The sequence below is a fragment of the Leptodactylus fuscus genome, chromosome 9, assembly GCF_031893055.1.
Source record: "Leptodactylus fuscus isolate aLepFus1 chromosome 9, aLepFus1.hap2, whole genome shotgun sequence".
NCBI lineage: Eukaryota > Metazoa > Chordata > Amphibia > Anura > Leptodactylidae > Leptodactylus > Leptodactylus fuscus.
Window position 1 is genome coordinate 28,153,585 of NC_134273.1, and position 26,874 is coordinate 28,180,458.

Consider the following 26,874-nt stretch of genomic DNA (forward strand, 5'->3'; position numbering starts at 1 on the left):
TGGACACACCAGATATTCCACAGATACTTGGCTACAGATTTTTTGCTTTGTCCAGTCAAATATAAACAATAAAGGACAAGATTATATTGAATTGCGCAACATTTACTGAACCTTGAGAAAGATTACGAGAAACTAAGATTTGGGAAGATACACCCAGATTTTGTCCTAAGCAGGCGCAAATAAAAACTGATTTTCCCGAGCAGTTGAAGGTCAGATGGTGAGTACCGTCGATATGTGGACTTGGGTGGCCGCTGTGCTCTGCCTGGTAACCTGGTTTAGTGGTGCTGAAGACTGTCCAGGTGAGTCATCTCTAACCAGTAGATACTAGCGAGACCTAAGGTATTCATCTTAGATGTTGTTCTCAAGCTGTCTTTTGTAAAAATCATTATTGTTCCTGGTAGTAGCATCTGATTCAACCATTGTATAGTGAGAGCAGGAGAAATATGACGGTGGATGTTGTTCCATTAAAATTACTAGTAGATTTTTCATGAAATGATAAATTGTGCAAATGGTTTTGTTTTATATCCTTAGAATTAAATAACAGAACATTTAGTTAGCACATAAGTATAGGGTTATATTTAGTTTATATGAGCTAGTAGAACATCTCATAGAGATTGTTAGGAGTATTTAGGTTCTTTAATTTCTATTTTTCTTACCTGGGGAGTTTTTGGCTGCGCAGTGTCTGGGGTGGCATCCTGGCGCTGCGGGGTTGTCCTGTCGTGAGTATTGGTGCACACCTTCTGACTTGCACGCGCGCACTGCTGGTAGGCAGCTTTATCTCCTGGTTGATTAGTCTGTCCTCCCATTTGCACCTGGGAGGAGTGGTCTCTACTCTGTATTTAAACCCATGCCTCCCATGGTTCTGTGCTGAGTGTCGCTTTTACAGAGCTAGGCCTTAGCAGGAGGAGTAGGTGGTGTTCTGGGATAGAGGAAGTTCCGTGGTTGATTTTTGGGAGGTTTGGGTGAACGAGTTGGTTTGTGTGTTTTCCCTTCTGTGTTCACCAATCCTCCCTCTGTGTATAATTGACTGTGTGAGTGAATTGCCTTATCCTTTGATTTCTACTCAGTTTCCCTGTGTTTGTTTCCTAGTGTATGGTTCCTTCCCATATTGGTTTGGGGGAATCCTTTCCCACATTTTTCCTGTGTGCTGCTTGTGTTGTTAGTCAGCGCACACCCTTGTCAGTCCCTGTCAGTAGCAGCTTCACTTGTTCGTTAGGGGTGACCCCCTTTAGTCTCCAGTCCCTAGAGGTCTTATAGGGCATTCCTTCTCCCACTTCCCTCTAGGCCTACGGAATCAGTGAGAGAGAAGCTGTCGGGGTCAGGCTTAGCCTGAGTACAGCCGACCCACACCCGTGAGGCAGGGACCGGGATAGCTAGTGGGAGTAGTGCAGGGCGAGATTCCCTACTGCTATCCCTTAGCCCCGTTGCAGCTACCTGGACTGACATAACAGAGATCTCATAGACTATCGGCAGAGCATCCAAGTCTCCAGATGAGGCTACTGACAGCCATAGCCACAGCTAAGTCATCGGGCACCATTTAGCTGTATAAATCTGTATACATGGACCAGATTTAGCAGATGAATTTTAGTCATTTAATTCTCTCCACTATGCCAATATCGCTTACATGAACAGTATGACGGTACTGTTTATGGAGGACATACGATTGAAACTGGTTCTCCGTGGGCACCCTGTTGGCACTGTTTATTTAGGGCGTTTTCCAGACTGTTATGGGAACACCAAGAAGTTTTACTTAGTTGACATTATTTTTCATAGCGGGCAGTCTACTGGCATCACTATGGGGTCACTCTCGGTGCTATTAATCAAAGCAAGCAGGATGTCTATGATATGCCTATGTTATGGGGCATGGGTGGGGTGCACATAGAAAATGCATTTCTAAATTCTACCTACAGGTCTTGTTTAAGGAAATAAGCAAGAATGGGATATGGTTTTTTTTTTAATCTTCTCTATATACTGCAGAGTCATATGTAAACCAGCTTCAGTTATAGGAACAGGTACAATATACTTGTTTCAGATTACAATCTGAGACTGTACGTCATACTCCTATGGAGGAACTATGTATGATGCAGATGGATTACCAAAACATAAGCCCAGCCGACCAAGCTAGTAATTTGATATGATTTAGTATATTTAGTGTTTCTCTTTCCTTTTTTATACTGTAGAATTTTGCAACTGGTAGTATTTAAAAATATCCTACAAACCCAGCAGTCAGATGGTCCTATCTCCATCCTGTGTATAGGGGATTGATGTCAGAGGGAAAACCCATTAACATACACCAGTTGCAAAACTTTACTCACATGAAGTTCCATGAACATAGATAAGTAAATATAAGAGATTTTCCTTTATAACCTTGTCTCCTATTTCAGCAGCTATAGTGTCATTGATGTTACGACAAATATACTTTATATCTTCATCCTTCATTATCTTGCTTTCAGAAGTCAAATATGTGGCCCTTGGAGCTGATAAATTGACAATCCTCCGAGGATGTCCTGGTCTGCCTGGACCTCCTGGGCTACAAGGTGATCCTGGTCGGCCAGCAGAGAAAGGTGAATATTTATTTGTCTCGTTATGTACTGTATAATTTGCTCTTAGGTTATTTACTTTATACTCTAATGGGTTGGAACTTGCGGAGTTGGGATTATATGTGGAGTTATTACTGGGATGATAAAAATACCGAAAATTAACAATTGCTGTTTTTGTTTCAGGGTCTAAAGGAGACAACGGGAATATCGGACATGTAGGACTGCCAGGTTTGAATTAAAAACATTATTTTCTGTAGGAAATGAAACGTCTGCATGCAAAAATAAAACATTAAAGAAAAAGTGTAACAAGGTGGTGTTCAACTGTCCATACCCCTACCGATCTGGAGAACAATTCAATGGGAATAATAGCGAACTGCTGTACTTTGGCTACATCCACTTATGACATAACTCCTTGCTCTCCCCACCGGTGAGGTCTGAGTGGTCAGGCTCTAACTATAAGTTAACTTATTAAGAGTGGGAAAAACATCATCACTTTAAATGAGGTGTATCCTGTATCGCGTGAAGGTTATACAACCTAAAAGTGTCACTATGTAATTATTTTTACTGTTTTATTATTCATTTCCATAGGTCTGCCTGGATTAGCAGGAGCAAAAGGTGAGAGGTTCAATAGAGACCGACATCTGCACATGGAGTCAGTGGTTTAAGAAATATATATATATATATATATATATATATATATATATATATATATATATCATATGACATTATTTCCAATATTCATACTAGAGCTTGGGGGAGGTCTATCAATATTGGTTTAGAATAGAGTTGCAAATAGTAACCAGCCGAATGACACTGAAGGAGCATGGAAAAAATTAGCAGTAGAGTCAGACTACTTTTTATAATGTAATAAGTAATTCTGCCATTTTTCACTAAAAACAACAGAAATTATTTTAAAAAATCCATTTTCGTCAAATTTTTGGAATCTTTTGTAGAACTCCCAACCATTGCTATCCTTCATGTTCATTTTTTGATCTGCTTTTTCGCTCTAGGAGCTAAAGGGGAACCCGGCCTCTCAAGTACAGCGAATGGTGAGCACTTGGATAATATAAAGTTATATTGACATTTATTGTTTTGTGAAATGATAGAGCCATACTGTATGTTTTGGTATGATCAACACATTTGATCCTTTTAGGACCCACCCATTTTGAGATTTTAGGACAGAACTTTCATCATTGTATGTAAAAAAAACCCATAACAATTCAAACTTTTTTGACAACATAGCTGTTGGGCTTGGGTTTGTTTTATGTGGGATGAGTTGCATTTTGAAGGACACCATTCTGGGATGCAGATATGTTATTGATTAACTTTTTTGGGGGGGAGGGGGGTATTGGAAAAAAAACTGCAGTTCTGTCGTTTTATTATCCATTTGAAATTACATCATGTACAGCACAGCATAAGTAATGTCGGATTGCACAAATATGGTAATACCTAATTTGTATATTGTGTTTTGCTACTTTTACACAATAACAGCACACTTCATGATCTTTTGCATTTTCAAGATAACTTGAAAGACATATCTTTTTGGTTTTTCCTTTGATGTAGTCATTTGAGGGCTTGTTTTTTGTGAGACAAGTTGAATTTTGTAATAGAAACACTTAGAGGTACATAGAAATTGCTGATTGAATTCTTTTACATTTTGAGGTAGGTAGTAGAGATGAGCGAACAGTGTTCTATCGAACTCATGTTCGATCGGATATTAGGCTGTTCGGCATGTTCGAATCGAATCGAACACCGCGTGGTAAAGTGCGCCATTACTCGATTCCCCTCCCACCTTCCCTGGCGCCTTTTTTGCTCCAATAACAGCGCAGGGTAGGTGGGACAGGAACTACGACACCGGTGACGTTGAAAAAAGTAGGCAAAACCCATTGGCTGCCGAAAACATGTGACCTCTAATTTAAAAGAACAGCGCCGCCCAGGTTCGCGTCATTCTGAGCTTGCAATTCACCGAGGACGGAGGTTTCCGTCCAGCTAGCTAGGGCTTAGATTCTGGGTAGGCAGGGACAGGCTAGGATAGGAAGGAGAAGACAACCAACAGCTCTTGTAAGAGCTAAATTCCAGGGAGAAGCTTGTCAGTGTAACGTGGCACTGACGGGCTCAATCGCCGCAACCCAGCTTTCCCAGGATCCTGAATGGAATACACTGTCAGTGTATTCCCGTATACCCGATATATACCCCGATACCCGTTCCAACGGTGTGCCCCCCCACCTTCACCCCAGAAATACCCTGCAAGTCCCCTAGCAATAGAATTGGGGCTATATACACCCACAATTTTTACTACTGGTATACAGTGCCATTGTCTGACTGGGAATTCAAAGAATATATTGGGAATACAAATACCCTCATTTCTTGCTACTGCCATATAGTGCCAGTTTCTGACTGGTAATTCAAAGAATATATTGGGGTTACGTGCACCCACAATTTTTACTACTGGTATACAGTGCCATTGTCTGACTGGGAATTCAAAGAATATATTGGGAATACAAATACCCTCATTTCTTGCTACTGCCATATAGTGCCAGTGTCTGACTGGGAATTCAAAGAATATATTGGGGTTACGTGCACCCACAATTTTTACTACTGGTATACAGTGCCATTGTCTGACTGGGAATTCAAAGAATATATTGGGAATACAAATACCCTCATTTCTTGCTACTGCCATATAGTGCCAGTGTCTGACTGGGAATTCAAAGAATATATTGGGGTTACGTGCACCCACAATTTTTACTACTGGTATACAGTGCCATTGTCTGACTGGGAATTCAAAGAATATATTGGGAATACAAATACCCTCATTTCTTGCTACTGCCATATAGTGCCAGTGTCTGACTGGTAATTCAAAGAATATATTGGGGTTACGTGCACCCACAATTTTTACTACTGGTATACAGTGCCATTGTCTGACTGGGAATTCAAAGAATATATTGGGGTTATAAATACCCTCATTTCTTGCTACTGCCATATAGTGCCAGTTTCTGACTGGTAATTCAAAGAATATATTGGGGTTACGTGCACCCACAATTTTTACTACTGGTATACAGTGCCATTGTCTGACTGGGAATTCAAAGAATATATTGGGGTTATAAATACCCTCATTTCTTGCTACTGCCATATAGTGCCAGTTTCTGACTGGTAATTCAAAGAATATATTGGGGTTACGTGCACCCACAATTTTTACTACTGGTATACAGTGCCATTGTCTGACTGGGAATTCAAAGAATATATTGGGAATACAAATACCCTCATTTCTTGCTACTGCCATATAGTGCCAGTGTCTGACTGGGAATTCAAAGAATATATTGGGGTTACGTGCACCCACAATTTTTACTACTGGTATACAGTGCCATTGTCTGACTGGGAATTCAAAGAATATATTGGGAATACAAATACCCTCATTTCTTGCTACTGCCATATAGTGCCAGTGTCTGACTGGTAATTCAAAGAATATATTGGGGTTACGTGCACCCACAATTTTTACTACTGGTATACAGTGCCATTGTCTGACTGGGAATTCAAAGAATATATTGGGAATACAAATACCCTCATTTCTTGCTACTGCCATATAGTGCCAGTGTCTGACTGGGAATTCAAAGAATATATTGGGGTTACGTGCACCCACAATTTTTACTACTGGTATACAGTGCCATTGTCTGACTGGGAATTCAAAGAGTATATTGGGAATACAAATACCCTCATTTCTTGCTACTGCCATATAGTGCCAGTTTCTGACTGGTAATTCAAAGAATATATTGGGGTTACGTGCACCCACAATTTTTACTACTGGTATACAGTGCCATTGTCTGACTGGGAATTCAAAGAGTATATTGGGAATACAAATACCCTCATTTCTTGCTACTGCCATATAGTGCCAGTTTCTGACTGGGAATTCAAAGAATATATTGGGGTTACGTGCACCCACAATTTTTACTACTGGTATACAGTGCCATTGTCTGACTGGGAATTCAAAGAATATATTGGGGTTATAAATACCCTCATTTCTTGCTACTGCCATATAGTGCCAGTTTCTGACTGGTAATTCAAAGAATATATTGGGGTTACGTGCACCCACAATTTTTACTACTGGTATACAGTGCCATTGTCTGACTGGGAATTCAAAGAATATATTGGGAATACAAATACCCTCATTTCTTGCTACTGCCATATAGTGCCAGTGTCTGACTGGGAATTCAAAGAATATATTGGGGTTACGTGCACCCACAATTTTTACTACTGGTATACAGTGCCATTGTCTGACTGGGAATTCAAAGAATATATTGGGAATACAAATACCCTCATTTCTTGCTACTGCCATATAGTGCCAGTGTCTGACTGGTAATTCAAAGAATATATTGGGGTTACGTGCACCCACAATTTTTACTACTGGTATACAGTGCCATTGTCTGACTGGGAATTCAAAGAATATATTGGGAATACAAATACCCTCATTTCTTGCTACTGCCATATAGTGCCAGTGTCTGACTGGGAATTCAAAGAATATATTGGGGTTACGTGCACCCACAATTTTTACTACTGGTATACAGTGCCATTGTCTGACTGGGAATTCAAAGAGTATATTGGGAATACAAATACCCTCATTTCTTGCTACTGCCATATAGTGCCAGTTTCTGACTGGTAATTCAAAGAATATATTGGGGTTACGTGCACCCACAATTTTTACTACTGGTATACAGTGCCATTGTCTGACTGGGAATTCAAAGAGTATATTGGGAATACAAATACCCTCATTTCTTGCTACTGCCATATAGTGCCAGTTTCTGACTGGGAATTCAAAGAATATATTGGGGTTACGTGCACCCACAATTTTTACTACTGGTATACAGTGCCATTGTCTGACTGGGAATTCAAAGAATATATTGGGGTTATAAATACCCTCATTTCTTGCTACTGCCATATAGTGCCAGTTTCTGACTGGTAATTCAAAGAATATATTGGGGTTACGTGCACCCACAATTTTTACTACTGGTATACAGTGCCATTGTCTGACTGGGAATTCAAAGAGTATATTGGGAATACAAATACCCTCATTTCTTGCTACTGCCATATAGTGCCAGTTTCTGACTGGTAATTCAAAGAATATATTGGGGTTACGTGCACCCACAATTTTTACTACTGGTATACAGTGCCATTGTCTGACTGGGAATTCAAAGAGTATATTGGGAATACAAATACCCTCATTTCTTGCTACTGCCATATAGTGCCAGTTTCTGACTGGTAATTCAAAGAATATATTGGGGTTACGTGCACCCACAATTTTTACTACTGGTATACAGTGCCATTGTCTGACTGGGAATTCAAAGAGTATATTGGGAATACAAATACCCTCATTTCTTGCTACTGCCATATAGTGCCAGTTTCTGACTGGTAATTCAAAGAATATATTGGGGTTACGTGCACCCACAATTTTTACTACTGGTATACAGTGCCATTGTCTGACTGGGAATTCAAAGAGTATATTGGGAATACAAATACCCTCATTTCTTGCTACTGCCATATAGTGCCAGTTTCTGACTGGTAATTCAAAGAATATATTGGGGTTACGTGCACCCACAATTTTTACTACTGGTATACAGTGCCATTGTCTGACTGGGAATTCAAAGAATATATTGGGGTTATAAATACCCTCATTTCTTGCTACTGCCATATAGTGCCAGTTTCTGACTGGTAATTCAAAGAATATATTGGGGTTACGTGCACCCACAATTTTTACTACTGGTATACAGTGCCATTGTCTGACTGGGAATTCAAAGAGTATATTGGGAATACAAATACCCTCATTTCTTGCTACTGCCATATAGTGCCAGTTTCTGACTGGTAATTCAAAGAATATATTGGGGTTACGTGCACCCACAATTTTTACTACTGGTATACAGTGCCATTGTCTGACTGGGAATTCAAAGAATATATTGGGGTTATAAATACCCTCATTTCTTGCTACTGCCATATAGTGCCAGTTTCTGACTGGTAATTCAAAGAATATATTGGGGTTACGTGCACCCACAATTTTTACTACTGGTATACAGTGCCATTGTCTGACTGGGAATTCAAAGAGTATATTGGGAATACAAATACCCTCATTTCTTGCTACTGCCATATAGTGCCAGTGTCTGACTGGGAATTCAAAGAATATATTGGGGTTACGTGCACCCACAATTTTTACTACTGGTATACAGTGCCAATTTCTAACTAGGAATTCAAAATGCGCAAGGCTCCCGGAAAGGGACGTGGACGAGGCCGTGGGCGAGGTCGGGGGAATGGTTCTGGGGAGCAAGGTAGCAGTGAAGCCACAGGGCGTCCCGTGCCTACTCCTGTGGGGCAGCAAGCATTGCGCCACTCCACAGTGCCAGGGTTGCTTGCCACATTAACTAAACTGCAGGGTACAAACCTTAGTAGGCCCGAGAACCAGGAACAGGTCTTGCAATGGCTGTCAGAGAACGCTTACAGCACATTGTCCAGCAGCCAGTCAGACTCTGCCTCCTCTCCTCCTATTACCCAACAGTCTTGTCTTCCTTCCTCCCAAAATTCCGAAGCTTTACAGAACAATAACCCAAACTGTCCCTGCTCCCCAGAGCTGTTCTCCGCTCCTTTCATTGTCCCTCAACCTGCCTCTCCATGTCACGATTCCACGAACCTAACAGAGGAGCATCTGTGTCCAGATGCTCAAACACTAGAGTCTCCTCCATCTCCGTTCGATTTGGTGGTGGATGACCAGCAACCCACCCTCATCGACGATGATGTGACGCAGTTGCCGTCAGGGCATCCAGTTGACCGGCGCATTGTGCGGGAGGAGGAGATGAGACAGGAGTTGGAAGAGGAAGTGGTGGATGATGAGGACACTGACCCGACCTGGACAGGGGGGATGTCAAGCGGGGAAAGTAGTGTGGATGTTGAGGCAGGTGCAGCACCAAAAAGGGTAGCTAGAGGCAGAGGCAGAGGTCAGCAGCTTAGGCGAAGCCAGGCCACACCCGGAATCTCCCAAGATGTTCCAGTTCGTACCCAGCCCCGAAAAACTCCCACCTCGAGGGCACGTTTCTCGAAGGTGTGGAGTTTTTTCAAGGAATGCGCCGAGGACAGATATAGTGTTGTCTGCACAATTTGCCTCTCGAAATTGATTAGGGGCTCTGAGAAGAGCAACCTGTCCACCACTTCAATGCGCCGTCATTTGGAATCCAAGCACTGGAATCAGTGGCAGGCAGCAACGGCAGGACAAAGGCCGCCTGCCGTTCACGCCACTGCCACTGCCTCTGCCACTGCCTCTGCCTCTGCCACTGCCACTGCTGACTGTGCTGGCGATGCACTCCAGAGGACGAGCCAGGACACCACTTCATCTGCCTCCGCCACTTTGTTGACTTCTACCTCATCCTCCCCTGGTCCTGTCTTATCTCCTTCTCCTGCACCATCAAAGGCACCATCAGGCGTTTCTTTACAACAACCCACCATCTCTCAGACATTGGAGCGGCGGCAGAAATACACTGCTAACCACCCACACGCGCAAGCCTTGAACGCCAACATCGCTAAACTGCTGGCCCAGGAGATGTTGGCGTTCCGGCTTGTTGAAACTCCCGCCTTCCTGGACCTGATGGCAACTGCGGCACCTCGCTATGCCGTCCCTAGCCGTCACTACTTCTCCCGGTGTGCCGTCCCCGCCTTGCACCAGCACGTGTCACTCAACATCAGGCGGGCCCTTAGTTCCGCGCTTTGCACAAAGGTCCACTTGACCACCGACGCGTGGACAAGTGCATGCGGACAGGGACGCTACATTTCACTGACGGCACACTGGGTGAATGTAGTTGAGGCTGGGACTGCTTCCCAAACTGGCCCGGTGTACCTCGTCTCCCCGCCTAACATTCCTGGCAGGGACACGAGAAGAACACCCCCCTCCTCCTCCTCCTCTACCGCCTCCTCCTCCGCCACCGCCTCCTCCTCCGCCACCGCCTCCTCCTCCGCTGTTAGATTGACCCCAGCTACGAGTTGGAAACGTTGCAGCACTGGCGTTGGTAGACGTCAGCAGGCTGTGCTGAAGCTGATCAGCTTGGGGGACAGACAGCACACTGCCTCCGAGGTGAGGGATGCCCTCCTCGATGAGACGGCAATATGGTTTGAGCCGCTGCACCTGGGCCCAGGCATGGTCGTTTGTGATAACGGCCGGAACCTGGTAGCAGCTCTGGAGCTTGCCGGACTCCAACATGTTCCATGCCTGGCCCACGTCTTCAACCTAGTGGTGCAACGTTTCCTAAAGAGCTACCCCAATGTTCCAGAGCTACTGGTGAAAGTGCGGCGCATGTGCGCCCACTTTCGCAAGTCGACAGTAGCCGCTGCTAGCTTAAAATCTCTCCAGCAACGCCTGCATGTGCCACAACACCGGCTTTTGTGCGACGTCCCCACACGCTGGAACTCAACGTTTCAGATGTTGAATAGAGTGGTTGAGCAGCAGAGACCTTTGATGGAATACCAGCTACAAAACCCTAGGGTGCCACAAAGTCAGCTGCCTCAGTTTCACATCCATGAGTGGCCATGGATGAGAGACCTTTGTGACATCCTACGGGTCTTTGAGGAGTCCACAAGGAGGGTGAGCTCTGAGGATGCGATGGTGAGCCTTACAATCCCGCTCTTGTGTGTTCTGAGAGAATCCCTGATTGACATCAGGGATAACTCAGATCACACAGAGGAGTTAGGGATAGCATCCGATCCGTCACAGCTGGAGAGTAGGTCCACACATCTGTCCGCTTCACTGCGTTTAATGGAGGAGGAGGAGGAGGAGGAGGAGGAAGAAGAGTTGTCCGATGATGTGATGGTGATACAGGAGGCTTCCGGGCAACTTCGAATCGTCCCATTGTTGCAGCGCGGATGGGTAGACATGGAGGATGAGGAGGAAATGGAGATTGAACTTTCCGGTGGGGCCAGAGGAGTCATGCCAACTAACACTGTGGCAGACATGGCTGAGTTCATGTTGGGGTGCTTTACAACCGACAAGCGTATTGTCAAAATCATGGAGGACAACCAGTACTGGATCTTTGCTATCCTTGACCCCCGGTATAAAAACAACATCTCGTCTTTTATTCCGGTAGAGGGGAGGGCCAATCGCATCAATGCTTGCCACAGGCAATTGGTGCAGAATATGATGGAGATGTTTCCAGCATGTGACGTTGGCGGCAGGGAGGGCAGTTCCTCCAGTAGGCAACCAAGTTCTCACCGGTCCACACAAACGAGGGGCACACTGTCTAAGGTCTGGGACACCTTGATGGCACCCCCTCGCCAAAGTGCCGCCACGGAGGGTCCTAGTGTCACCAGGCGTGAGAAGTATAGGCGCATGTTGCGGGAATACCTTTCCGACCACAGCCCTGTCCTCTCCGACCCCTCTGCGCCCTACACGTATTGGGTGTCGAAGTTGGACCTGTGGCTTGAACTTGCCCTATATGCCTTGGAGGTGCTGTCCTGTCCTGCCGCCAGCGTCCTATCTGAGAGGGTGTTCAGTGCAGCCGGTGGCATCATCACTGACAAGCGCACCCGTCTGTCAGCTGAGAGTGCCGACCGGCTCACTTTGATAAAAATGAACCACCACTGGGTAGAGCCGTCATTTTTGTGCCCACCTGTGTAAAGCACCCCAACATGAAACTCCATGTCTGTACTCAACCTCTCCAATTCCTCCGCATCCTCATACTCATCCACCATAAGCGTTGCACAATTCTGCTAATACTAGGCTCCCTCCAACATGATTTCCCCCAACTCTGCTGGTTAGAGGCTCCCTCCACCCTGATTTCCACCAACTCTGCTGGTTAGAGGCTCCCTCCACCCTGCTTTCCCACAACTCTGCTGGTTAGAGGCTCCTTCCACCATGAATTTGCCCAAACTGGGCTGTTTAGAGGCTCCCTCCACCATGAATTGGTCCAAACTGGGCTGTTTAGAGGCTCCCTCCACCATGAATTTGCCCAAACTGGGCTGTTTAGAGGCTCCCTCCACCATGAATTGGTCCAAACTGGGTTTTTTAGAGGCTCCCTCCACCATTAATTGGTCCAAACTGGGCTGGTTAGAGGCTCCCTCCACCATGAATTTGCCCAAACTGGGCTGTTTAGAGGCTCCCTCCACCATGAATTTGCCCAAACTGGGCTGGTTAGAGGCTCCCTCCACCATGAATTGGTCCAAACTGGGTTTTTTAGAGGCTCCCTCCACCATTAATTGGTCCAAACTGGGCTGGTTAGAGGCTCCCTCCACCATGAATTTGCCCAAACTGGGCTGTTTAGAGGCTCCCTCCACCATGAATTTGCCCAAACTGGGCTGGTTAGAGGCTCCCTCCACCATGAATTGGTCCAAACTGGGGTTTTTAGAGGCTCCCTCCACCATGAATTGGTCCAAACTTGGCTGTTTAGAGGCTCCCTCCACCATGAATTGGTCCAAACTGGGGTGGTTAGAGGCTCCCTCCACCATTAATTGGTCCAAACTGGGCTGGTTAGAGGCTCCCTCCACCATTAATTGGTCCAAACTGGGCTGGTTAGAGGCTCCCTCCACCATGAATTTGCCCAAACTGGGCTGTTTAGAGGCTCCCTCCACCATGAATTTGCCCAAACTGGGCTGTTTAGAGGCTCCCTCCACCATGAATTGGTCCAAACTGGGTTTTTTAGAGGCTCCCTCCACCATGAATTGGTCCAAACTGGGGTGGTTAGAGGCTCCCTCCACCATGAATTGGTCCAAACTGGGGTGGTTAGAGGCTCCCTCCACCATTAATTGGTCCAAACTGGGCTGGTTAGAGGCTCCCTCCACCATGAATTTGCCCAAACTGGGCTGGTTAGAGGCTCCCTCCACCATGAATTGGTCCAAACTGGGGTTTTTAGAGGCTCCCTCCACCATGAATTGGTCCAAACTTGGCTGTTTAGAGGCTCCCTCCACCATGAATTGGTCCAAACTGGGGTGGTTAGAGGCTCCCTCCACCATTAATTGGTCCAAACTGGGCTGGTTAGAGGCTCCCTCCACCATTAATTGGTCCAAACTGGGCTGGTTAGAGGCTCCCTCCACCATGAATTTGCCCAAACTGGGCTGTTTAGAGGCTCCCTCCACCATGAATTTGCCCAAACTGGGCTGTTTAGAGGCTCCCTCCACCATGAATTGGTCCAAACTGGGTTTTTTAGAGGCTCCCTCCACCATGAATTGGTCCAAACTGGGCTGGTTAGAGGCTCCCTCCACCATGAATTGGTCCAAACTGGGGTGGTTAGAGGCTCCCTCCACCATTAATTGGTCCAAACTGGGCTGGTTAGAGGCTCCCTCCACCATTAATTGGTCCAAACTGGGCTGGTTAGAGGCTCCCTCCACCATGAATTTGCCCAAACTGGGCTGTTTAGAGGCTCCCTCCACCATGAATTGGTCCAAACTGGGTTTTTTAGAGGCTCCCTCCACCATGAATTTGCCCAAACTGGGCTGTTTAGAGGCTCCCTCCACCATGAATTTGCCCAAACTGGGCTGGTTAGAGGCTCCCTCCACCATGAATTGGTCCAAACTGGGGTTTTTAGAGGCTCCCTCCACCATGAATTGGTCCAAACTTGGCTGTTTAGAGGCTCCCTCCACCATGAATTGGTCCAAACTGGGGTGGTTAGAGGCTCCCTCCACCATTAATTGGTCCAAACTGGGCTGGTTAGAGGCTCCCTCCACCATGAATTTGCCCAAACCGGGCTGTTTAGAGGCTCCCTCCACCATGAATTTGCCCAAACTGGGCTGGTTAGAGGCTCCCTCCACCATGAATTGGTCCAAACGGGTTTTTAGAGGCTCCCTTCACCATGAATTGGTCCAAACTTGGCTGTTTAGAGGCTCCCTCCACCATGAATTGGTCCAAACTTGGCTGTTTAGAGGCTCCCTCCACCATGAATTGGTCCAAACTGGGGTTTTTAGAGGCTCCCTCCACCATGAATTTGCCCAAACTGGGCTGTTTAGAGGCTCCCTCCACCATGAATTTGCCCAAACTGGGCTGGTTAGAGGCTCCCTCCACCATGAATTGGTCCAAACTGGGGTTTTTAGAGGCTCCCTCCACCATGAATTGGTCCAAACTTGGCTGTTTAGAGGCTCCCTCCACCATGAATTGGTCCAAACTGGGGTGGTTAGAGGCTCCCTCCACCATTAATTGGTCCAAACTGGGCTGGTTAGAGGCTCCCTCCACCATTAATTGGTCCAAACTGGGCTGGTTAGAGGCTCCCTCCACCATGAATTTGCCCAAACTGGGCTGTTTAGAGGCTCCCTCCACCATGAATTTGTCCAAACTGGGCTGTTTAGAGGCTCCCTCCACCATGAATTGGTCCAAACTGGGTTTTTTAGAGGCTCCCTCCACCATGAATTGGTCCAAACTGGGCTGGTTAGAGGCTCCCTCCACCATGAATTGGTCCAAACTGGGGTGGTTAGAGGCTCCCTCCACCATTAATTGGTCCAAACTGGGCTGGTTAGAGGCTCCCTCCACCATTAATTGGTCCAAACTGGGCTGGTTAGAGGCTCCCTCCACCATTAATTGGTCCAAACTGGGCTGGTTAGAGGCTCCCTCCACCATGAATTTGCCCAAACTGGGCTGTTTAGAGGCTCCCTCCACCATGAATTTGCCCAAACTGGGCTGGTTAGAGGCTCCCTCCACCATGAATTGGTCCAAACTGGGGTTTTTAGAGGCTCCCTCCACCATGAATTGGTCCAAACTTGGCTGTTTAGAGGCTCCCTCCACCATTAATTGGTCCAAACTGGGCTGGTTAGAGGCTCCCTCCACCATGAATTGGTCCAAACTGGGTTTTTTAGAGGCTCCCTCCACCATGAATTTGCCCAAACTGGGCTGTTTAGAGGCTCCCTCCACCATGAATTGGTCCAAACTGGGGTGGTTAGAGGCTCCCTCCACCATTAATTGGTCCAAACTGGGCTGGTTAGAGGCTCCCTCCACCATTAATTGGTCCAAACTGGGCTGGTTAGAGGCTCCCTCCACCATGAATTTGCCCAAACTGGGCTGGTTAGAGGCTCCCTCCACCATGAATTGGTCCAAACTGGGTTTTTTAGAGGCTCCCTCCACCATGAATTTGCCCAAACTGGGCTGGTTAGAGGCTCCCTCCACCATGAATTGGTCCAAACTGGGGTTTTTAGAGGCTCCCTCCACCATGAATTTGCCCAAACTCTGCTGGTTAGAGGCTCAATCCACCCTGATTTTCAAAACAAATGTTGGTGCCAACCTCAACTTACTACAAGGGCCAAATTCACTGCTGGTGACAAGCTCTCCTCACTGCAAGTGCCAAATACACATGTTTCAAGGTGTTTTCCTACTGTCAGAGAGGTGGTATTGAGTGTGTAAAGTGTGTAGTTGTTAGGCTGTGATGTTGGGGTAATAGAGGGTCTTTGGTGTGTTAGATGCCCCCAGACATGCTTCCCCTGCTGTCCCAGTGTCATTCCAGAGGTGTTGGCATCATTTCCTGGGGTGTCATAGTGGACTTGGTGACCCTCCAGACACGGATTTGGGTTTCCCCCTTAACGAGTATCTGTTCCCCATAGACTATAATGGGGTTCGAAACCCGTTCGAACACACGAACATTGAGCGGCTGTTCGAATCGAATTTCGAACCTCGAACATTTTAGTGTTCGCTCATCTCTAGTAGGTAGCAAGGTGAAAAAAGTTATTGTAATTGTCTTCTATCATTTTACTCCACCATGTGACATTAATAACACAATGACTGTATTTATGGCCATTACAATTATAACCTGTTGACTGCTTGTCAACACCTTTTCAAGCCTAGGTACCAGTTTACCTCTGAGAGTGCGCTCCTGTTTCTTTTATGGTCAGTGTGTTCACCTGTAAACTTCCTTTTGCCAATCCCTGTCTTCCTATGTGTTTTAACATCTGCTTCAACCTTTTACTCCCTGCACTCAGATTCATGTGTGGGAGTTAAAGGGTGAATATTAAGGAGTCTGCTTGGACAACGCCCTTAGAAGTGGCCCAAAATCAAATGGCAGTGGATTCATAACCTGCTGTCCATTACACTCTCTATATATGTGTGTGTGTGTATATATATATATATATATATATATATATATATATATAATTTTTTTACCATGACCACTTTTCCATAAACTTTTCGATAAAATTTCCGTTATATATTGTCACATTAAGCAACTTTCCAATATGTTTGCAACCACGAACCAGCTGTCTGCAGATGGATCTCTTTCTTTTGGAAGAGATGTTTTGGTTTGGCTTTAATCCCAGACAATGGAGCATATTTATCATTAGAAGTCCAACACTTTTCTTTGCCCAAATTTATTGTGTGTCAGGAAGCAGAGAGCAGCATTGGAATAGAGTAGTGGAGTATTGGTGGAGGTGAGTAGCCATGTTAATTATTATACCTGTACTGTGTATAATATTCCCTGGAAAGCCCCTATAATATAATATTCACTGTACCTCTATTGATACACACCAGATCAGATACTGAAGCTTCTTTGACTTGCCAACAAATCGATTTCTTTCAGCTGCTCGAAATTGCAAAGAACTGCAGGACCGAGGAGCTTACCTTAGTGGATGGTATGAAATCTATCCAGATGGAGAGACTCCTCTTCAAGTCTTGTGTGACATGGATACAGATGGAGGAGGATGGATTGTAAGTTATTCAACAACGCTTAATTTTTATTTTTAAAGTGACCCGCCAGGATGAAGTGTTTAATTTACCTCCAAATTACATGACTACTAAAATGGTCTAGTATGAGCTGTGCCCAACCTCCAACCCCCCATTCTACCTTTGCCATTTTAAATACACTGACACTCGGGTTGGAAGTGAAGGCCACAGCGGCCAATTTTATTAACACCATTAACACATATCTTTTACTAAATTCGAAATAACAATAACATCATGGAAAAACAATAACATTATCCTCCCCCACGCTAATTCCACCCCGACATAAGGAGGGGTCTCTGAAAGGCAACAATTTCCCACTACCATAAGAACTTCAGGATATTCCGGCTATTACCCCTGGCCGTGCACACCTAGCCCAAGGGCACCCACACCGGAGTGTAAACCCGTCCTGGGTACCCTGCCTCAGGACTTAGCAACCATTAAATTCCCAACTATCATTGCTACTGAAAGTGGGTGGAGCTAACCCCCCTTTTTGGTCCTCCACCCTCGTTTTGCCTACAAAGACCCCTCCTAACCCAGCCGCTGCGACAAAGCCAAAATTAAGGGAGGGCGGGCGGGACAACTTCTCACCACGATTCTCCTAGGGATAATGAGACCCTCACTAGCTAGTATATTTACTAAATATTCCCCTACCTGACCCTCCCCTTGCCCTTAATTTCACCCTTTAACCTTAACTTGCCCTAACTGCTCTTCATCCCATTTATAGTCATGTGCTACACTCCACTACCCTTTCAGGTACGTTACGTTCTGCTGTCTTGACTACTAAAATGGTCTAGTATGAGCTGTGCCCAACCTCCAACCCCCCATTCTACCTTTGCCCCATTAAATACACTGACACTCGGGTTGGAAGTGAAGGCCACAGCGGCCAATTTTATTAACACCATTAACACATATCTTTTACTAAATTCGAAATAACAATAACATCATGGAAAAACAATAACATTATCCTCCCCCACGCTAATTCCACCCCGACATAAGGAGGGGTCTCTGAAAGGCAACAATTTACCACTACCATAAGAACTTCAGGATATTCCGGCTATTACCCCTGGCCGTGCACACCTAGCCCAAGGGCACCCACACCGGAGTGTAAACCCGTCCTGGGTACCCTGCCTCAGGACTTAGCAACCATTAAATTCCCAACTATCATTGCTACTGAAAGTGGGTGGAGCTAACCCCCCTTTTTGGTCCTCCACCCTCGTTTTGCCTACAAAGACCCCTCCTAACCCAGCCACGACGAGCGGGAGTGACACCTTACGCCCGTTCGTCTCCCCACACCCGCACAGCACGCTCAACTCCTTCCCGAATCCCCAACAGCCAGATGTCCATCCCTATGGCGTTCAGATGAACCCCATCAGGCCTGAACAGATCGGGCGACGCGGTCTCCAGCTCCCGATGACGAACGACCACGCCACCGTTCCGGGCTACGAAACGACCCACCGTACGGTTAAGCTTGATTCGGGCCCTGTTAATGCCCCCAACCGAACGAGCGTGACGCCACGACAAACGAGCCACAATGTCCGACCACACTACAAGAAGACCGGGAAAAGTCGCCCACAACCTCAAGAGATCCAACTTAATGTCCCGAGTCACCTCCCTGGCCGCCCTCAGACAAAAGTCATTGCCCCCAGCGTGAACAACTAGTACATCGGGGGCCCTATCCATATCGACAAAATATTGCAGCTCACCCAACAGCCGGAACCACAGCAATCCCCGAACCCCGATCCACTTGATCTGCACCTCTGACCGCTCAAAGCCCAACTGCCGACCCGACGAACGAGCATCAGCACGAACTCCACCCCAGTATACATAACAATGGCCAACGATCCAGACCAAACACGGGGATGAACCTGAAAAACAACAACAAAACACATTCAAGGAACCCCACCGGACAACCAACACCCCACAACACCCCACAGCTCACAGCAGATGCGGCCGCACATACAAACGGAACCGATCTGACTCCCATCTACCAATCCGACGAATGACCTCAGCAGGCAAACCCCATCTCGTCGCCTCAGTGGCGGCCCCTATCCGGAAGGAATGGGAACTGAATTCCTTCGGCGAAAGTCCCAAAACCGTCAGCCCTTTTCGTAAGACCTGCACAAATTGAAACTTAGACAAACAAGACCGATCGCCATGAACCAACAAGGAAGAACCACCCTCCGGCCGCAAGCGCAAAAAGGCCTCAAAGCATCCAACCGGGCAAACCACCGACCCCTGCAATCGATGCAAGCGGACCACCAGTCCCCTACCCTCCGGGTCAGTCTTAGACCGCCGTATGCGGCAGACCAACTCGTCCCCCGAGAGACGGCAATCCTCCAACAGCAGCCCGCCCGGGCGAGTACGACTACTAGACACTAACTCAGAGATACGGAAAGCACCAAAAAACGCCAAAGAAAAGGCCAGGCTAAACAATGCCACCTCACAATCGGACACACACACCCGACCCAAACTCCCCACCAAATCCCTAACCACCGTGAAAGACAACGGGCGCCGTCGGTCTCTGACCGAGGACCCCCGCCGAAAACCCTTAGCCGCCTGACGGACCAAGAAAGACTTTGCAATCGCAAAAACCCTTCAACTTGAACCAAAAAGCCAAAGCAGACAGCCGCCGAGACAAACCCGACGGAGAAACCCCAGAACCGAAAGCCAAACCAATAAACACCAACACAGATGCCTCAAAATCTTCCGGAACCACCCCCCCGTGCAATTCACCCAAAAACTCCTCCCAATCAGACCAAACCTTAGCGTACCCCGACCATGTCGACTCCCCCAAAGACCGCCTCACCATGGACATCGCCATACTCAAACCAGAGATCACAGCTCTTCCGGGCAAGGGAGACCCTCCTCGTCCGCTTCCGGCGCCACCTCCCGAAATCTGTCCCACTGGAAACGAGAAAGGGAATCGGCTATAACATTAGAAGCCCCTGGCAAGTGCACAGCTACAAAGTGCGCATTAAGTTCTAGCCCCCTCAACACCAAAGCACGCAACAACCGAACTACCGGAGGGGAGTGAGCCGACTGCGAATTAATGGCCTGAACCACCCCCAAATTGTCACAAAGGAAGCGGACCCGGCGGTCACGCAACCGGTCACCCCAAACAAAGGACGCCACCACAATCGGGAAAAGCTCTAGTAAAGCCAAATTTCGCACCCACCCATTGGATTGCCACGCCACAGGCCATTCCCCCGCGCACCACTGTCCCTGGAAATAAGCCCCGAACCCATGCGCCCCGGATTCGTCCGTAAACAGTTCCAAATCCAGATTAGAAACCAACGCCCCCTGCAACAAAGACCGACCATTATATCTGGACAGAAAACCCTCCCACACCAACAGATCGTCCCGCAACTCCACCCCCACACGGACAAAGTGAAACGGTCGCCGAACACCCGCCGTAGCAGCAGCCAGCAAAACACCCTCCCCATGGGCATAATGCGACAAGCAAAGTTCAGATGACCCAACAAGCATTGCAACTCACGTAGCCGAAGTTTTCTCTGTCGCACCGCCCTCCCCACCAAATCCCGCAACTCTACCAACTTGTCTTCTGGCAATCTGCACTCCAACCTGTCAGAATCGATAACAATGCCCAAGAACTTAACCACCGTAGCCGGGCCCTCCGTCTTATCCGGCGCCAACGGAACACCAAAACTGCTGCAGGTATCCTCCATGGCCCGCAACAACAAGGAACACACCCACGTACCAGGGGAGCCGATAAACAAAAAATCATCAAGGTAGTTCAGCACCGAGTCCACCTGTGCTCGGCGCCGCACCACCCATTCCAGAAAGGTGCTGAACTCCTCAAAATAAGCACAGGAGATCGAGCACCCATTGGCAAACATTTGTCCACGAAATAGCCCCCCTGCCACTTGCACCCAAGAAGGCGAAAGCTGTCAGGGTGCACCGGCAGAAGACGGAAGGCCGCCTCAATGTCGGTTTTTGCGAGCAGCGCCCCCCTCCCATAACGACGCACCCAAGCCAAAGCCGTATCGAAAGACGCATAGGATACTGCACACAACGTGGGGTCTATCCCATCGTTGACCGAACCCCCTTCAGGGTGCGACAGGTGGTGAATGAGGCGGAATTTGTTAGGCTCCTTCTTAGGAACAACCCCCAGCGGGGAGACCCGCAGACCCACCAAAGGCGGTGCCGCAAACGGCCCCGCCATGCGGCCCAATTCCACCTCCTTCGCCAACTTGACCGACACCACATCAGGGTGAGCCAATGCAGAGACCAGATTTTTTGGCTCCCCCCCGCCCCCCAAATTAGAACACGGAATACGAAAACCTCCCGAAAAACCTTCAAACAAACGTGAGGCCACCGCCCTATTTGGATACAGCCTTAAAAACTCCAACATCCTTTCCACCCTCACCGGCGTCGCCCTTCTTGTTGTCAGAATCACCTCCTTTGCCCTTCCCTTTTTTAAAACAGCGAGAGAGGGGGTGAGCCCCCCCACAACCGGAGCACTCGTGCTTAAAGCGACAATCGCCGCCGAACTTACACTGCCCCTCATTGTACTGCCAACAGCACCCTTTGCCCGCTCCGGCCGACCGCCCCGACGTGGACCCAGAGCCGCCGGCCCCGTCCCTAAAGGACTGCCCCCCACTAACCCGAGTGGCCGCCATCAACTTCATCCAGGAACTAATGTCCTTATGATCCCAGCGCAAGGAAGGACGCACTGCCTTCCGCTGGCAGAAATGCTCATCATATCGAAGCCACGCATTCCCCCCGTAGACCCGATACGCCTCACCGATAGAATCGAGGTAGCAAAATAAGGCCGAGCAATTATCCGGCGCTTTTTCCCATACCACACTGGCTAGTATACAGAAGGCCTGAAGCCAGTTTGAGAAAGTACGAGGAATGAGCCTATAACGGCGCCGTTCCTCCTCCTCCTTTTTACACTCATCAGGCTTCACACGATCCAAATTAAACTTTTCAAGGGGCAGGAGGGAGAAGATGTCCACATACTCCCCTTTCCAAATCCTGTCCCGCACTTCTTGTTTCAAGTGGGCCCCTAAGGGCCCCTCAAAACAAACATACACCTCCGCCTTGGCGGAGTCCGCCAGGCGGACATCTTCTTTCAACCGTGCCGCCTCCGCCCCAGAAGAAGCGACTTCCCCGCTACCAATAACATCCTCAACCGCCTCCGCTGCTACCCCCTGGCCCACCTCAGCAGACCCCCCACTACCGCCGGCGTCAGCAGGCCCAGCCGACCCCGTACAACCACCAGCATGAGCCCCACAACAGCAAGCCCTCCCAGAAGCCCCAGGGGCCGCACCCGCACGCGCCGCTCCCCAAACCCCACGCCAGAACCTAAAAACTGCTGAAAACCCTGGAAAAAACCCTGCATAGTAGCAAAAAATTGGGCTGGATCTCCCCCCCCAACCCCCCTCCCCCCGGAGACGCAGAAGGGGTGAAGGTCCACTCACCAGCTCGAGCGGGGGTAGAGACCCCGGCAGCCGTCCCTCCCGATGACAGGCCACCTCCAGGCAGCGGTGCAGAAGAGGAGGATCCAGGGTGAAAGGCCGGCGATGAACCGCCCGCAGCAGTGACTGCAGCTCCTGATGACCCAGCTGGGCTGCTCCCGCAGCCAGCCCGCTCGCCGGGCGTTCCACACGCACTAGGCCGCGTTGGAGGGGACGGGGCGGCCGCTTCAGTCTCCTCCCCCTCGCCGGATCCATCATCGTCGTCATCGGAGGGGGCGGGGCTAAATCCGGAAGCGCCCGCCCCGCCGCCAGCCAGCACAGGGGAAACACAAGATGGCCACCGGCCAAGGACTTCCGGCAAGGCCGCGGCTCCACGATCCAGGCTTGAGGCCCGGCCCCCGGACTGGGAAGCCGGGCAAGGGGAAGCAGATTCGGCAAGAGGCTCCGGAGCGCAGCCGGACCTCCGTTCTCGACGGGCACGCCCCCTGCTAGGCACATCAGCAGGGGCAGCAGCCGCAGCAGCAGACACAGGTTCCCGACGCCGGGGGGAGGGGGACACGCGCCGGGATCCCCCCGGTGCCGCACGCCCAGGCCGCAAAAATGGATTCCTCCCCACACTGCCCACAGCCGACAGAGGACGCCGACTGGGGGACAGAGCCGGAGGGTCCCTAACGGGGCTCCGCCTGCGACACCTGGGCTGCGGGGACAGCTCAGGACTGAGCCGTTCAGGAGGTCTGGCACGCCGTCTGGGCGGCCGAAGATCCCCTCCAGAGGCAGGAGAAGCATCCACCGGAGGGGCCCCCAAGAAACGCTCCCGAAGCCAGCCAGGGCCCTGGTGGAGAGCAGCCTGACAGATCTCCTGGAGCAGCGCATCCAATTCAGCCATGGTAAGTGACAACTTCTCACCACGATTCTCCTAGGGATAATGAGACCCTCACTAGCTAGTATATTTACTAAATATTCCCCTACCTGACCCTCCCCTTGCCCTTAATTTCACCCTTTAACCTTAACTTGCCCTAACTGCTCTTCATCCCATTTATAGTCATGTGCTACACTCCACTACCCTTTCAGGTACGTTACGTTCTGCTGTCTTGACCCTTGTCTATGTCAATCATAAGATTCATGGGACTCTTCTTTCAGTCTGGTTACATGTTTAGATCCTGAGCAGTAAACGCATGTCCTATATCCAACCATTCACGACCCGAAAGCAAGCCGAATTCACTAATGATAATGTCATGACTGTCGACATGCCCATGTCACTGCTGAGGCCCAAGCACAGGCCTCAGCGGTGACTCCAGGAGCATGACATCGCAGCAGAGCTCCAGATTTCACCAAGGAGGCAGAGAGAGTGCCAGATGCCATGAGGAGGCCTAAAAAAGGTAACGGTGAGTATAATTTTTTTTTATTTTTTCATCTCTCCTGGACCTCCACCTATTATATTCTGGAGTCTGAAGAGACCCAAGGTATAATAATTTCACTTCTGATTCTGCCCAAACAAGTTCAGAAGGAAACTGATCTGAGGACTACTTCATCCAAACCCACGACGAAACGAATCTTCAGAGGTTTGCACATCTCTAGTTTAGACGGGGTGGGGAGGAAAAGCTGAAACGTTGAGAAAGAGGGTTTTTTTTTTCTCTGATAGGACATATCACAAAGTTTTTTGTATTTGTGTACTATTGATTTATGACTGTATGTTGATAGGCTAGTGAACATCTAAGGAGAAATTCACAGGGCGAATCCAAATCATGTCATAGTGACATCTCAGAAGACCTTATAAAATGTTGCCATTAATTTAGGTTCTCTCTATTTCCTAAATAAAAAAGCTCTAGTAACTATTTATGGCCACGTCGATGATATCAGTCTTACCTATTCCATTGAAGGTCTCCATTTAAGATCTTCAGAGTTTTCTCCATTCCTTTGAACTCTTCAGGTGTTCCAGAGACGGTGTGATGGCAGTGTGGATTTTTTCAGAGGATGGAACGACTATAAGCGAGGGTTTGGTAGCCAACTAAGTTCTGAGTTCTGGCTGGGAAATGAGAATATTCATCGCCTCACGTCTTCAGGTAAATTTCCATCACCTTTAAATCTCCAATCTTCTGCCAATACTGTGACGTGATACTCTGCCACCTTGTGACATGCTACTTAGTATTGGACTGCAAGTCTCTGCACACCCTGCTCTTAAAAAGATACAAACAGAGTATGTATGAACTTGTAGGATTTCTTCATGCAACCAATGACATTCTACATGTTTATATTTTCAGGAACCCATGAGTTTCGAGTCGATCTGACGGATTATGAAAATAAAAGCAGTTTTGCCACTTACGCTTCATTTTCCCTATCAGGAGAAGGTGACTTTTATAAGCTGCACATTGGAAAGTTCACTGGAGGCAATGCAGGTAATGTCTGTTCTATTATTGGACCCAATATCCGGGGCAAGCTAGGAACCACAGATTGTGGATCACTGTTCTAGAAAATGTAACAGGTCCTCAGTCAATAAATGCCAACCTGCTGCTTTATTCTCATTTGACATCTTTGCAGCACCTATGGTGGGATACCTTCTCTGTGCTCCTGATGTCTTATTGCCACATGTAGGAGAGCTGAAGAGTGGGTAGGCTGCTCTATCCAGGTTTCAGGACTGGGTTGAGGCATCTATTCACCCCTTTTCCGTGATATTTTTAACAAATAGGTTAGCAGAACCAGAGAGAACCAGCTATATCACAACCCTGCTTAGATTCTGATGATGGTTCCTTTTTTTTTTACACACAGGTGACTCCCTCTCTTATCACAATGATCGCCCCTTCACCACCAAAGACAAGGACAATGATGTCCACCCAGATAATTGTGCGGTGATGTTTAAAGGAGCCTGGTGGTATGGAGGATGCCATAATTCCAATCTGAATGGACAGTATCTAAGAGGAAACCACAAAAGCTATGCAGATGGGGTTAACTGGGAGTCTGGAAGAGGAGACAAACATTCCTATAAAATAACTGAAATGAAAATAAGAAAGAGTAATACGCAATAGGCCATTGCAGCTATGGATGGTTTATTTTCTATAGGGCCTTTTCTTTCCACTGACAATTCACGTCATGTTATCATATATATACCACATTTCTATATGTAACCTTACATACAGTAATACAGTAATTGCTTTCTACCACATTGTCTTCTGTCATCTGTGACCATCATCATATTGATCACTGAATTCCTTAACCTAAGTGTCTTCAGCCTGTGGTAGGTGTACTCTAAGCGGTGCGCTGCAGAGTCTCAGGCATGGCGGGCACTGGGGGGAAGGGTAGACTGGGCAAAGGGGCCCCCAGAGTCCAGAGCATCAGGCTCCTGAATACAGAGAGCTCCCCAGCAGCACTCGGCAAACCCAATCTATGGCCGGAGCCTCAAGTTCCTGAGGGGCCCACTAGGTTGGCAGGAGCTGACTGCCTCTCACGTTGCTTCTTTCCACTTACCAAGTGTCCGCGTAGGCTGACAGCTCCCTCCTCCTCGAGTCTTGCACTGCAGGGGATGATCCATTAAATTCGGCTTCAGTAGACTAGTAAAATCAGTCCCTGACTCGGTACAAGGTATGTGCTGTGTCATATGTGTATGTACACATGTGCTATGTGTGTGTGCATGTGTTCATGTTCTGTTTTGTGTTTGTATGTGTAGTGTTAACAAATACAGATTCTCTATGGTATCCAAAGCTTGAACCAGAATTTCATATATATTTGCTTTGCTATGCTGTCAGTATTTACTGCAGTTTTTCATGATATTTATCAGGATGATCACCATTATATTTCAGTGGCTTCAGACTTTCCACTGGTTAGACTCATTCATTTGGGCCTAGTCGGAGATGGAAAGGCACAGAGGAGTGCTGAAGTTCTGCATTCACCGCCATCAGCCGGGGGGTTGAGTGGGGCACGGCAGTAAGACCTCCACCATTCTGAAATGAATTCCCTTTCCCATGGGTAGAACATTAAAGTGCTGGATCACCTATTGAATAGTTCGTTTTACTGTGTCTGCATTTATAATTTTTGACACTAGATGGCAATGTCCTCAACAAAATCCCCATAATTTGAAAAAATCCTATTAATGCCGTAATAAAATATCATTTTACAGAGTCGTATAAATCTAATAATACTGGATTAATACTGAATATTTTTTCATGGAGTGAATTATGTAATCCCTATTTTAGTCGACGATGAAAAGTGATTTTTTTATATCTTCTATAAGATGGCTCATTCCTTAAAGGGTGTT

The 26,874-nt window shown here is 47.7% G+C and overlaps 1 protein-coding gene across 1 annotated transcript; it reads left to right on the top strand.

Moving 5' to 3' along the window:
* LOC142218925 (ficolin-1-like) lies at positions 1–25,769 on the top strand. Its single transcript, XM_075287923.1, has 9 exons — positions 1–299; positions 2,454–2,564; positions 2,724–2,768; positions 3,129–3,155; positions 3,551–3,589; positions 17,042–17,169; positions 24,556–24,688; positions 24,887–25,021; positions 25,392–25,769. The coding sequence occupies exons 1-9, from the start codon at positions 215–217 to the stop codon at positions 25,646–25,648; spliced, it is 960 nt and encodes a 319-aa protein (XP_075144024.1). The 5' UTR covers positions 1–214; the 3' UTR covers positions 25,649–25,769.
* Positions 25,770–26,874: the final 1,105 nt, after the last annotated feature.

Coding starts and splice junctions, on each gene's coding strand:
- LOC142218925 (XM_075287923.1), top strand. CDS start 215: ATGGTGAGTACCGTCGATATGTGGACTTGGGTGGCCGCTGTGCTCTGC. Junction 300..2,453: donor TGGTGCTGAAGACTGTCCAG/GTGAGTCATCTC, acceptor TCTTGCTTTCAG/AAGTCAAATATGTGGCCCTT. Junction 25,022..25,391: donor GTTCACTGGAGGCAATGCAG/GTAATGTCTGTT, acceptor TTTTACACACAG/GTGACTCCCTCTCTTATCAC.